Raw genomic sequence first — 15,266 nt, forward strand, 5'->3', positions numbered from 1 at the left:
AACATTTTAACACTTATTATCCAAAGTACAGGATCCTAACCAGGTGTACCCGTGAACATGTGCTCCACAGTGAGACAAAGAAAAATGATAGAAAGGATTAGCTTAGGCAAGAATCGTCTTATTTAAGTTGAAACAATTCCAAGAGCTACACCCACCACTGAATATCATAGAGTATTCTGTAACATGGTAATTGCGGGGGTCCTCAAGGACATGGAATACAATTTCCCAACTTCATGTGAATGGTTAAAAACTTGCATCCAAGCTTCCAAATATTTAACTTTCAGGTAACTATCAGGTTACTGCAGTACCTCAAAACCAGACATCCCCACCCAGAATCACTTCGTAGCTCTGCAGGCTAAGGAGACTTTGACTCTGTGTAAGAGCTGCTTAGCAATTGCTGAAACATTCCTGAATTATCAACACTGTTTTCAGCTCAAATCCAAATCATAGCCCCATACAAGCTTATATGAAGGAATTTAACTCTGGCCAAGTCAAAACCATTACAATATTTCACCATCCTCCCCCCGAAAAAGAAGCATTGTACATTCACAAAACTTAAAATTTGCTGAGTTTACACATGCTCTAGAGCACTTTACTGAGATTCGGTCTCATGAGATGCTAGTCACAAAAATTCAGTAGCTTTCTTACTTCAGCATGTTTGAAAAGTGATTTAACTTCATGGGCAGATAAGTATACTTTCAACTATTATTCTTTTTGATTTTTCTTCAAAGTTCTCCTGAGGAAATTAACATTATTTTTGTCTGAGTCAATCAAAACTGTGAATATGACTCACGGTGAAGTGCCACAATCATTATATTAGGAAGGATCGTTGCCTTTCTGCAGTGGTACCAACTAACTAAGCAGCCAAAACCAGAGCCATACTCAACTCTCAAAGAGTTGTCTATGTATACCTTCTTCATTTACTTTTGTGAAGTAGTTAGTAGTAGTGGTGATTACATCAAGGAAATAATTATACTTCATTAGGAATAATATTGTTTATTCATATTTCTGTATTTCCCATTTTCAAATTGCTTAATTGATTTTGCTTTCTTCAGTAATATTAATATTAATGCCTTCAGTGCCAAATATAACATTAATAACAATACTTCAATATTTCTGGTTCCCAGAGATTTACTATGTCTTTCTTCTTTTTTTTCTCTCTCTTAAAAAACCTGGTTTTTATGCTATTTGCTGTTTTTTTTTTTCCCAGCTCATTATTAAAGATACAAAATAAAACAAGATTTTTCTCAAATATGCTGGACAATGAATTACAACTAATTTTGTGTTATTTATGTTCATCCTATGTGAAGGTTTCTGAGCAAGGCTTCAAGCCAGTTGTAGCATCTCTTATTCAGGATATGTGATTCTTCTTCAGTGATAAATTTTCATTTCAAAAGAGGTATTAAATTCAGGTGTTTGTTATCTCCTTGAAGTATAAAATAATTTTCCTCACAACACAGCCGCAGTGTAAAGACTGATTGACTGCAATTTAAATTATAATTTATTATGCTGGAGTGTCACAGTTTTGGATTTTCACTCTGCTTAATCATGAATAGTTTCAGTCTGTCCAAAGCAACTGTAATAAAATTTTTTGGTATATTACATTAGCAGCACTTTAATCAGCTCTTAATTTTATCATTTTCATCTTACAAGGAGCTATCATTTTTGGCAGACATGAATTTTTATTTGGAAACACATACTTCTTATTGACTGATGCCTGATTATCACCTCTCGTTCAAGAGTTTCAGGAACAAGTATTTGTAAAATCCGAGATCACACATAGCATTTTTTTTAAATCAATGAGGAATTGTTCTGTTGTCACTGACTTCAGCAGTCATTGAACTTATAACACTTTAGGTCATTTCCCATTTTACTAACCTGGTAATTTGTCTAGGACATATTTTTACAAAATCTAAGTTAAAAAATATGTCTTCTAGCAATTCTTCACAATAATTTTTCTTTTTTCCTTCCATCAACATTTTTCTCCTCATTGATTACAGCTAAAGCTGTTGAGTTAAACTGTTGTCCTTGACAAAACAAATATTTTCCCCTTATTTGGAAAGAGGTTAGAAGAAATAATAACAGCTTACAGTATGGAAACATGATATACATATTATGGTGCACAGAATTCTCATCTCCCCACCTTTTCTCATCCCACTTGGATGTACAGAAGAAAAGGAAAAAAAGATTGTTCAGGAACTCTAGCAACATAGACAGAGATGTCTGACAAGATGGTTTGGAAAGAACATTGAAAACATACAAGGTAAGGACAAAGATGTGAAAAGGCTACTGAAGGAAGAAGAAAATAGAGAGAAAGGGCATGGAGAGAGATTAATAGGTACAGGGGAGAAGGATTAGATGGAAAGGGAAGCAGGCAGGGAGGGTCTGGAGGGAGAGACTAAGGACTGGTAGAGGAAGGAAGAAACGAAAGGAGGGAGTAGCAGGAAGCAGGAGAGAAAGAGTGTGATATGGAGAGATGCAGTGCACATGTGGAGGGAGGTAGGGGACTGAGAGAAGGGTGATTCATCACATCGTTAACAGAATTCTGTCTTGGAGGAAAAAGACCCAACTTTGAGACAGTTCTTTTAAATAAAAGAGCTGGCTAAAATGTACTCTTTCTACTAGGAAGTGTCCTGCTCCAGAATTTAATCATTCACTCTGAATTCAAGATGAATAAGGTTTGCATTCTTTCAGAAAAATGAAGTTTTGTTCAAAGAGAAACATTTATCCATTGGCACTGATTTATCTTTCTCAGTAAAGTACACCACACATTCCATATATTTAGTAAGCAATTCAATAAAATGTGCATACACTTGAATTTTCCTTTTCCTAATCTCATCTCCTTACACCCCAGAGAAACTGCTCTGGTTTTGCTCATATATAGTAACTGATTCTTACTGCTCATTCCAAAGATTGACTGCACTTTTTGGTGAAAAAATAATATTATCACTTCCATTTGTCATATGACCAAAATAAACCATGAAGGTATCAAAAATATCTTCCTTTTCTATGAAAATCTTTATATACAGCTCAAGCACATGGTGGTTGTTTTTAAACATCCATATGCTTCAACAACTATTTCTGTTGTCTCTTACTTAACTTTCAATATAACTGTTTCCCAAGTTCCTTTTTTCTATTATGTGTTCTAGAGTACTACTGTATTTCCTGTTGAATTTTATTGTCTTCCATATTTCTCTGTAGACCTTTCTTGTTTTATCTCTATATTTTCACTGATGTATATATCTCCTAGCATACTGTCAATGGAGACAATGTCAATTTTATTTTCCAGAAATCTCATGTTGCTTTGTGGTTCCCAAATCCCACCTAATGTTCCTAAAGCCATCTTAAATTACAAAGACTTCCTTTCCTCATTTTCAGCAGTAGTCACTTACATTCAGAGTCTTCAGCTACTGCTGACTTATTTAGCTATACCATGACATCAATTCTTCCATTTCTATTTCCAGTAAGGAAGACAGGTTGCACTGTACCTATTCTATTTGTCCACAATATTAATTTGCTTTTCAAGTCTAATCACTACTATATACTCTTTTTCCCCCTTAGGTTTCCAGAGCTCACTTCATGGGAAATTTCATAGGAGAAATCCACTGTCAGTGTTTTGCTGAGCATTTTAAAATGTAGTTTAGTTCTTGAATCACAGGTTTTCCACTGGACAACAAAAATCTTATTACCTATGTAAGTGTGTCAAGACAAGCTCATGGTTTCTGAACTTTCACAAATCTTCCCAGTAAGAGAAATATTCCAATATTCCAAAGCTAGTCTTATGAGAAGAAGTCTTGGAGAAATATGTTGCTTATGCTAGCTTCTCCATTTAGTGATTTACAGAAGAAAGGAAATGCAACTCTGAAGTATGGTCTCTTCCCTTAATTTCTGTTTTTATTTGTGCCCACAATTATCACCTTGGGACAACAGCTGATAGAACTTTATCTGAAGATGAAGGAAAACATAGTTCTTACAGAACACTGAACACTAGATCTAAATGCAAACTACAAGGCAAGTTGCAAAACCTTTGCCTGCTGATCACAACAATGAGACACTGTAGCTTCCTGCAATAATCTCTTCATGGTAAGGTGGCTGGAGAGAAGATGATCTGATTTCAGACCGTGATGGGGTAATATAGGCAGGCAAAATATCTGTACATGCCTCCCAAAGTCTTAAGTTCAAATATAGAAAATATTAAGCTACATGGAAAGAGCATTTCCCAATTCTTTGGTCTCTCACTCCACCTCTGTACAAGAAACATTAACATCAGAATACAGCTAAACCTGTCAGGATACCAAATCTTAACTTTTTAGTACCATTTATAGAGATACTGAGTTGAGAGCAGGTACTCTGTTTTACGTAACACATGAAGTACTATTGTAAATGTTTTTAAGGAGTAAGTTTTGTTTGGTTTTGTTTTGCACCTCCTTGGAGACAAATGTCTTACACACCTTTTCAAGACCTTCTTCCTTGAGGCTGATGACATCCAAATCAAAATCTGTCCTTAAACCATTGGTTTTGTTGAAAGTTATTCTGCCTGTGAGGCCTTCCCAGTGGGCCTATGGAGAAAGAAAAAACAATTTCTATAAATAAGTACCTCTTCCTTTTTTGTATTCCCAAAAAGGACAAACTTTACTCCTGCCAAAGTGGGATCATTAATTATTCATTTCACGTAAATAATTTACCTTGTAGCTGATTTTTGGTTTTAAATATTTTGTATTTAATTTTTCCTAATGAAATAAAACATTCCTTCAGTCTTTATAGACATTTTTTTAAACTTTCCATGCCAGGCAATAGACTCTTCTACTGAATGAGATAAAAGGCTGTTTTGTTTTCATTCCACTATTATTCATGCATGAATTTCCACTTCTGCTTCCCTACATACCTCCCTCTCCCCAACCCTCAAGTTTCTCTGTTCCATTAATGCTGGACTTTGTTTCTTTCTCAAGAAATTTCATTCAAATAAAGTCTTGCTTTTGCAAGATGCTGATTCCCCTGAAACCACATTGAGACAGCAAAATTTAAGGTCAGTGGGCCAGCCTTCCTGAGCTTATTCCTCACTTTTAATAAAGTGCAATAGCCTCATTTTTTTATAACTGAAAATCTACCCTAGTTCTGAAACAATACAAAGGCGGAGAGGAAATGTGGGAAATAAAATTATCATCCTAGAAGGAATCAATTTTGAAAAAAAAAATACGTTCCATTACAAATAATTCTCCTCATCATAATATTTTGCATATCTAGATTGAGAAACACTGCATTAGGAGTTACAGTATGAGAGACTTGAATCGTCTACACAGTTCACCTTAGCACCTTTAATCTCCTAGGTTTACTATCACTATCAGTATCTAAAGAGCATATTGGAGAATCGAGGAGATGTATAGGAATTCACCATAGAAAATGAAAAAAAAACTTTAAACCAGGAAGTAGAATTTATTCCTGGCCCCTGTGAGCTTATGCCAGTATTTAGTCACTGAACTTCTCTCAACCAGTCTACAGTTTAGAGTTTCAGGTGTTTAGGTTTTTACGCCACAAATGCTCCACACAGACCCAATTATCTACAAACATAAGTTTTATTTAAAATGCAGTTATTTCACCCTTTCATATTTTTTTTGTTCCACATAATACTTCAGGAAAACCCACTTTCAAATAAAAATGCCGTCTTGCTTGTTAAACTCTTTATACATAAGATAAGAAATTACCATCTACTGAAAAAAAAAGAAACAAAGCAGAGTGAAAGCAAAAGGAAATGGGAATTGGGAGAAAAGAAAGCAGGGTAGCAGGATCCTTTATTAGTGACTCACCTCCTTAATGAGACTCATAAAGCGGGTCCCAAAGCGCCATGGTTTATGGCGGTTGCACTGCAGTGAACTGACCGTCATCTGTGGGAACTGCTGGACAGCCACGGACACCACATGAACTGCATCATACATTAGTGCTGCATCCGTCTGAAATGAGAACAACATCAGAGCCATGAGCACCAAGCAAACACAGGAGACAGGCCAGCAGAGAGAGAAGGAAACAACAAATTAGCACTGCTCATTAAGCTAAAGGGAAAAATGGTCCAACTGCTTGTGCAGCACTGTAAAATATAGCCTTTTTGCCAAGTCCTACAAGACTTATGTCAAGATCTTCAGTCATTCTCAGCTTTTCTCTTCTTAATGCTGTAAAAAGGACTCAAATAGCTACTTTTCAGGATCATGGGAGTACACTGGTATCTGATGACTCATGTTACTTTAAAAAGCAGTGCGTTAGAGAGCTATATAAATCACTGTGTGCATGGTTGATTTAAGCTGGTTATTTTCATGAGTGATGGGAAAGAAAAAAAGAAACAAGTTGACAAAACCTTAGCTATAAAGGAAAGTGTACAGGTTCAGGAAGTAATGGGGGGTTTTTTTGAAATTACAGACAAGATACCATCCCAACGGTACCCAATTGATTTATTACTAACTTTTGAATGTGCATCAGTTCAAATCCCTATGGCAGAACTAATCAGTATCTTCAATAAATCAGAGGTATATTAGAATTACATCAAAATGCACTATTAATTTTAATAGTTTTCATGTCCCATCCTAAATAAATAGGCTTAGATGTAGTGTGTGCTGTGATGCTGTATTAGCACAGGACAAAGACAGCCTCTCTGTACACACTGTCATGCTGTACAAGAACGTGACATCTCTCTGCTCTTCTCTTTGACAAACAGAGACAAGCCTCGGAACCAAAGGCACAAGAGGACCTTAGATTCAGCTGGTGGAAATCAGTGCTATGCCATCTGCTCAGCATACCTTAGAGAAAAAGGACCTATTTCCCCTTCTCATTCACGTAATTAGTGAGCTGTGAAATTAGTTCTTTAATGGATAGGAAACCTGGAGATTATTGCACTTGTCACAATACAATACAATACAATACAAAATGAGCTTATATAGTGCCTTTCATGCAAAGGCATCCCAAGGCTCTTTACAATAAAACTAAACATAAAAATGCAAAAATATTCTACCATTATAGCCCATAAGCTACTGTTAAAGAGAAAAATATATGCTCACATTTAAATGGCTCTCCCAGGGAGAGGTTTCAAAATTCAAACAGAAATAAATCCTAATTTTTAAATAGCCAGTATAATAGGTTTCAATGATCTCAGACTCCAAGCAGTTTATGCAGGGGCTCCAAATCAGTCAGAAAATATTTTTGCTGCCAAATTGTTCATTATCTTCAAGGCATTAAAATGCTTTTAAGGCAAGCTGATATTTGACAAGGAGGCAGTGAAACACCAAAAAGTTGGAATGACATGCTGAGTAAGCGTCATGCAAAGTTTAATATTCTAGAAGCAAGACTTGGCAGTAGTTGAAGTCCAGACAACAGCTTTTTAAATAAACTACACAATAAGTACAACACATAAATCTGGCTCAGAAATGCAAACTGTTTTTTAAATCAGTTTTACTTCTAGAACTGCAGTCCTTGTACCAATGAAGGAAAATTGAAATTGCTATGAGACTTTAGCAAAAAAAGCCCACAAAGAAGCAATCAGAATTTCAATACCAGCACCAACTGATTAATTAGATGCAAATTTGGAAGTAGAACTGCTAAGATTCGTCAGAAGGAATCAAATGGACATTATGCCAGATGCAGAACAACGTGGCTTTCTGTCAAATTCTATAAGCCACCGAGGTGGAAGCCTGTAGGATGACAAAAACACCCAAAGATGTCAAAGGCACATGATAAGCTCTGGTAGATATATATGGTGAGGTACTGGAACAGGTTCCTCAGAGATGTTGTGGATGTTCCCATAGCTGGAAGTGTTCAAGGCCGGTTTGAATGGAGCTCTGAGCAACCTGGTCCACGGCAGGCAGGGCTGGGACTAGATAATCTTTAAGGTTCATTCCAACTCCTTAACATTCTATGATTCTACGATTCTGAAAACATGTTGTCAAAATCTATTTCCTCATCAAAGACAAAGCAAATGAGGAAGAAAATGCAATAGTGTCATATCCATAACTCAGTTGACAAGCCCTGTCCTATCAGATGGATAAACCTGAATCTGCATCTACCAGTTACTACAGTCATTATTGTCAAGTTACAAACACATCATAAAATAAGTATATCTAGATTTTCATGCAAAGACAAATATGTTGCTAAAATTCTTTAAAAAAGCCTGAACAGTTCTTTAAATGTTCTAGAAGAAAATGTCCTATGCAAACTAAAAGTAAAAACTTAACCTTGATACGTAGTATTCTTATTCTCTACTTAGTTTTGTATTAAACTGAATTGGATCATTAAAAATTTCAATGGAAGATATTGTACCGTTCATTTAATGCATAGCATGAGACAAGCTTATTCTGATGATTAGTAAAGTATGCATGTACTTCACTACATTTTAGTTCTTATGTTATCTTTACCTGTATATTATCTGAATAATAGTAATACAGTAAGTAGAAGAGCTTATAATTTCCGTATGCAGCTCATTTTTCTCAAGATCATCTTTGTCTTCCTTTATGCTTGTGAGATAAATCCAACTACATTTTAAAGGTCAAACTGTTTGTAGGGTTTTGCTTAGTGTCTGATGGTCACTAATGTATTCTGAAAAATTTTGTGCATTAATTAAAATGATGCTTAAGTTCTTTCAAGTATGACTTCCTTAGCTGCATCAAGAATGCAATGAAACTGCAAATGCTCACAAATGTATACCTGCATTTGTTTCCTAGGTGACCATGACAAAATTATTCAATAAATGCATAGAAGTGAAACACTTTCACTTTTTATTAACAAAGTCCTTGAAAAGGTATGAACACATTAAAAGAAATTCATATCAAGTCTTTAATCCATTGTGAAACTTATTTCATCATGTACATTTGTTACTGACTGGATTTCAGACCATAATATCATTTGAAATAATTCAGACAGACTGTGGTCACTGGTTTAAGTGTTAACATGCCCGTTTCATACTGCAACAAGTTCTTCTTGCTAAGCTTGTATTTATTATTCTATTTATTTAAGGCTTCCAAGAGTTTAGAACAGAATGAGAATGTTGCATTCCTACTTGGCAAAAGGAGTGTAAATACACAAGGCGGGGCATGTTCAATAAGGAATGAATTTTCCACTGGCCTTTATAAATTGTATTTTATTTCTTACACAACAGTAATAGATAGAACACTGGATGCAAACTCAGGTTGTTGGATTTGGGTTTTTTTATATATCCAGTCTGTTTGTAGTCAGGTTTATGAAGGACAGAGATGATGTAGTACAATTTGGAGAGTAAGAACAGAAGCTGTTTTACTTTAATCTAACAGCCTGAGCAAGTAGTAGATACTGGAAGTATAATGAACAGGACATCTTAACCAAATCTCCTCCCTCCCCAGCATAACTATTTTAGGGAAAAGGAACATTATTTTGGCGTCACTGCACCATAAGGATTTACAGTGGAATACTTACTCATTTCAAAACTATCAAATGTCCTATAATCTCCTTAGCCTGCTAAGCAGTACTCCTCCTTTGATAATTACTTATTCTTCTCTTTTATATTTAGTGACAATTTAACACACATAATTATTAGTTAGAAGACCTTTAATAAATGGCATATTTCACAAACAAACAAAACACTTTCATTTTTCGTTCTACAACCTGCCTTTCATTTTTCCCCATATTACTCTTATATTTTAGGTTATTTCCATTGTGAGTACAGTGAACAGATGTAGGCCTCTTTCTAGGTTTGTTTTTTTTATTATTATCACTATTTTCCTTTGAAGACTGATTTTTTTATAGAAGCTGCCTCTTCTTCCTTTCTTTTGAACAACTTAAAAAAAATGATGTAAGAAAAGTCTGATGATACTTCAAGAAGTGAAGACTACCTACAGTTCAGGAGAGGTGTCATTACTGGCACTATTACTTTCCTTAAAGTTTTTTCTGTTTGATAAAAAATTTAAAAGTTGAGTTCAAAAATTACTGGATGTAAACTACAGAAACAATGATAGGTTACATATAAAAATAAGCTAGGATTTACTTATAAGACTCTGTAGTTTCTTTATTATAGATTCTACTATTGCTTGATTTTAAGGGCTAGATCTTGAATTATGTTAGGACAATGTGATTTTAACCCACAAAACTGAGTAACTAGTAACATAAGAACATTTTCCCCCGAAGTTTCACATAACATGGTGCCAATAGTGCTAACATTACCCTACTCAAGTCACTACATATGCTTGATCAGCTACCTCCAAACTATACTTTCAAATCTGCCCTAAAAAGAGATTTTTCAAGAAGGTCCAGAACAAGAGGGTAATTTTTCTTTGTCTTTCCCAGGTGTGCTAAAGAGCATAGAAAGGAAGCATGGATAAAAAATATTACAAAACAAACAAAAAAGCCCTTACAAACCCAATAGGAGCCATTTTATATTACAGATAGGGGCTTAAATTGTATTAGAATGAAATATCTTTAACAACCATTAGAAGAACTTCTGCACAAGCCCATCAACAAAAGACATTTCCGTTTGATGATGCCTGACAAATGCAGCATTATGCACACAAATTCCAGAGACCCAACACACTACTACTACTCACAGAAAGCTCTCCCACACTCAAGGCAATTATAACAAGTGAATGAAATTAAGAAGAAATGGCTTGCAAAACTAGTTCCTCCCCTCCTCAGCTAATAAAGTCTATTGCCCCTGAAATCATTTCACTTGATTCTCACTTGCTAACACACCTCACAAAACCATTTTGCTAAGTGAGATTTAATAAATCTCTCAGCCTGGGATTAAATTTTACTGTTTTATGAACTGTTAAATTGCATTGTATGCTTACTAATGCTCATGTTTTCTTACTTCTTGACACATTCCTAACTCCACTCTGGGGTGCAATTAAGAAAAGAGTACAGATATATTTTTTGACCCTCAAAAATGCATTCCAATAGGGAATAAGATACGAGCACCAGTAAGCTATAAATAATGTTCATCTAACTTTTTTAAAAATCAGTTAGGTTTTTTCTTCAAAATACACTAGTATTTTAAATAAGACATAGCTGCTTAAATTCTTTTTCTAACATTTAGTGGTCGAGTGAATTTTGGCAGGGGTTTGGTTTACAGATATGTGTAGGCAATTTTAAGTAAAGACAAAACAAATGCAAATTATTTTCCCCCTCCACAAAGTACTTGTTTTAACATCCAAACAAAGCAAATAGTTTATTTCATATATTATCAAATAAGACTTTATACTAACAAAAATTTTTTTGATTTGTTTTTAATCTAGAAAAAGTGAACTAGAGAGGTAAATTTATATTTTAAATTGTAATTTTTTTCTTACACAAAAAGACAAAAGAAAATAAAGGATTTCCTCTTTTGCTTCAATGCCTCCTAGTTTGATCTCCAATTCGAAGCAAAATAGCAAAGTAGAACATGAAACAATGACAAATTTTTACAAAATGCCAAGAGAAAAAAGAAACAGGAAAAGCACTCCAAATTACACTGATATGGTTGCCACACTTCTTGTCATACATTGTCATTATATAGGAAAGAATATGCATTCTTTTATTGACAGAATAAACACGTATTCCCTGCTATAAAATTTTGAAGTGGTAGAACCTTTTATATCTCTCAGAACATTCTTAATAATGCTATTTGGTAGAATATTTACTGTGTTAAGGACCTGAAAGTATATGAAAATTAATTAGGTGGATAACCATTTATTGCAGCTTGATTTTAACTTATTGCAGGTGAAACTTTCAGATAACTTGAAATTTTGTCAGAAATGGACACAGGAAATCTATTTAGCAGGTAGTTTAAACACAAGTTTCCCTGAAATAAGAACAGTGGCAGTATTTCTCCCATCTGCTTGACCTTTGATTGAAGATATGAATTCCATTTTAGCAAATAAAATGTTAAAGATTTAGAATACAACCTGAAGTGAGTAAGAAAATTTTGAATTATTTTTTTCTGAACAGGACACTTTGTCATTCTTAAGCAAGACCTTAAATCTTAATTATGAGAGGAAAATTTAATTTAAAGATATAACTAGTGTTAAGGAAACTTCCCTGTCTGATCATCCAGGAGCCACTCTAGCAGTCGCAGTCACACCACCTGAGCTGGGACAGAAGACCCTCTGCAGCCACGCCCCCCCATTCACACAGTCAGACCAGGTTTTCTCATCAGCTCAACCCCAGCTTTCCCACAGCAGAGTCTCAGACATCCTTATCCCTTAAATAATTTAATCACGGTGTAATAATTAAATTAAAAAAAAAAAACCAGCTCAAGCTGGTGCCTGCAAGCAGGGACCCAGGACAAAGGAATCCCTGGGCTTACATGCCCTCACAGTCTAAATGCTGGAAAGTCTTGGGATCATCAGCTCCTGCTGTGTCTCCCAGTGTGAGGAGATTGACAGCTGGACTAACAAACCCTTAGAATTAGACTTGAAACTAGTCAGAATTTACCCGTGAGAATATTGCAGTGAAATTTTGCAGCTTTAGTAAAACTGACAGAGAAGGCCATGAAGATAATTAATAAGAGAAGATGTTCTGGACACGAGGGGAGGATGTTCTTGTTATGGGAAGAACATCCTCTCACACATTGAGAGTGTACAAGGAAGAACTTGTGGATAATATGTAGCAGCTATACTTTTGCTTGTATAGCTGATTGTTTACTGCCTGAATGGTCATTGTTTGTTAGACAGCCATGTCATTGTTTGCTAAGCAGCCAGTCTTAAATTAGGCCACAGCCATTGTGAACAAGTATAACAGTAGAGAAAATAAAAAAATCTTTCTACCTTTCTCAACTATGGATTATGACTAGTGCGGCTTTTATGTCCTCCTCAATTACACCCACACCAGCGTCCAGTCACCTGGCTGGGCCACAGGTCCCCGTGTCCTTTGTTATGCAAAGGACTGGCAGTTCCAGGCCTCTTGCCTAGGACTCCTGGCCAGCCAGAGCTCAACCTGCAGCTCTCACATGGAGCTGCCTGCACTGAATGTATTTCTCAACAGTAGGAAGAAATTGAGAATATTTAGAAATGCATCTTTGGAGGCTTCAATGTCTGACTTTGATTGCATGACAGTCTGGTTTCAAAGCCAGTTTCTCTACCCACTAGCATGGTTTCCTATTCTGATAGAAGGTTAAGTTGTGCCTGATTTCCTGGACTTCCTTATCAACTTCTCATTCTCACTTATTTTAAAATCAACCACTTATTTGACAAGTTGTATGTCATTACCTTGTACAAGTGTTCAGGGTGGTTTGTATCTTTCCAATCACAGAAAGAGGAAAAAGCCCTCAATATAAATCATTCAGCCTATATGGTCATCCGCACTTATCTGGAATAATGGAATAAGTACTAACAGCATGGGAGAAGAAAAAAGTAAAAAAATATATATTTCTAATTATATTTTTTTGAAATGTATTTCTTACATATTCTATTTTCTGTGATTTCACGGGATCCTGTAATGTCTCATCATGTCATAAACTCTACTAATCCAAGAATAAAATTATCTTCATTGTATTTCTTGCAATAGCAAAAGTCAACTGACAGCATAACCCTTTGCAGAATGTGCTTATAATATACAATTAAGAATGTTATGATATTTTTATTTAAGTTCTACAGTTTTATATATGTATAGATTTACATATATCCTTAAAAAAAAATGTTAATATTTCCAGGTGAAAGATATTTGAAGTACTTTCTCAACCTTCCTTCTGAACTTTAGAAATTATGGTATATGCTATAATATTTTTTGCAATAAAATACCTCATCATACTCTTATACACCTTAGGGACAGATAGCAAAAACCTAATTACAAGGAACAATGGGTCATTATTTGGTCTTTGGTAGTCTATTTCCTTTCATCTGTTCTCAAGTTCAAAAAATCAATATGATTGTGATCACTGCAACTCCATCAACCACATCCACAATAAAGATCTGACTGCTACTGTCATATTGGCTCAGCATTCAAGACTTATCACAGCACATGAAAAGTCCTTCTGCACGAGCAATTCATAAGTAATTACAGAAAGATCCTACTCAGCATACACAGTGAATACTTTTGTACCTGCATGCAACAAGAAAATACACCTGGGAATGCAAATGAGAGGCATAAAGCTGGTATAATACAGAGATTAAATGTAAATCTGATCCTAAATAGAGGGAAAACCCCACATTCTAAAGAATGAATCTCTAAATAGCCTATTTTTCTATTATCCTGCAAAAATTGTACAATGTTTGTGGATTTCAGAGTTTTCACATATTCAAATTTTGCAGGTAAAATGACAAAAATAAATGTATATTGATGATTTTGAAATGTAGATAAGAGTTATGAGCATTAATAATAAATGTTTTTCTCTTGTTTTAAATTTGTCTGCTCTTAGAAAGGACTAATGACGTAGACTTTAATTAATCTTCAGCAAAAAAGATGATTACAGATTATATGTACAGCATTGCAAAGTTCATGTTTGCAGAAGAAAACAAAATGTAAAGCGGTATAAAACATAACTAATCCATGAAACAGTATGTATTTATTTCAAAATAGAATTCTGCTTTATGTCAACCTTCTCTAATTCTTTTATTAATTTATGTCCTATGGCTCTGTTCTAAATAAATAATTTTTTTTTCTTTTGAACGAACACCTCGTTAAAGTCAGTAATATCTAAAGAAAAAGGTATTAAAAGACACGCTGCTGGCCTGCAACTTAGAAAATCAATCTTTTTTTAGATTTTAAAAGTAGGTATTTTATGTGGGGATTTTTTTGTCTTTGAGATTGTTTTGAGGTTTGGAGCTTTTTGGGTTTGTTCTGCTTTGTTTGAGAAGCATATCTATTTTTTAGATTTTTTTTTCATAAATCTCTGATCAACTTGTATGCTAGATAGTCTAGATATATTACAGAAAATCAAATTGACCTTGCAATATTATTTTTTTGCTTTGCCATTGTGCCTCCACCAACTGCCTTTCGCTGTATAATTACTTTTTCACTTCAATGAAATTCTCCATTAATTAATATTTATTTCAGAAAAAAACCCTTTTTATCATGTTATGATGCTAGTTCTAATAATCAGATTCTCATAAATTGTTGATTCCAGCTTCACAGAGTAGACACGGAATTAAATACATTGACATATTTGCATTAGACACATTTTGTTTCGATTAAAATCTGCTTACAGTAAGTTAATTTATTCACTGATTGAAAAGCTCCTTTCTGATTTGTGACACTACTTTTCTGGGCTATCTTCTAAAACTGCCCTCATAAAACCAGCTTTCATTGGATATTATTCTAATATACTAGCTCACAAAAATTTACCTAAT

At 34.7% G+C, this 15,266-nt stretch overlaps 1 protein-coding gene across 8 annotated transcripts in view; it reads right to left on the minus strand.

The window, feature by feature from the left end:
- Nucleotides 1-15,266, minus strand: part of GRIK2 (glutamate ionotropic receptor kainate type subunit 2) — a 366,191-nt gene that overhangs the window by 168,075 nt on the left and 182,850 nt on the right. For all 8 annotated transcript variants that reach the window (XR_005604049.1, XM_039568102.1, XM_039568100.1 and 5 more), the window contains 2 exons: nucleotides 5,805-5,948; nucleotides 4,452-4,559 (listed from right to left, as the gene is read on the minus strand). Coding sequence is in view for 7 of the 8 variants with exons in the window: in XM_039568102.1 (XP_039424036.1) it covers nucleotides 4,452-4,559; nucleotides 5,805-5,948 (252 nt within the window). In the remaining variant the exon portion in view is untranslated. The remainder of the gene's footprint in view (nucleotides 1-4,451; nucleotides 4,560-5,804; nucleotides 5,949-15,266) is intronic.

Source organism: Corvus cornix, chromosome 3 (genome assembly GCF_000738735.6).
Source record: "Corvus cornix cornix isolate S_Up_H32 chromosome 3, ASM73873v5, whole genome shotgun sequence".
In the NCBI taxonomy this organism is placed as follows: Eukaryota; Metazoa; Chordata; class Aves; order Passeriformes; family Corvidae; genus Corvus; species Corvus cornix.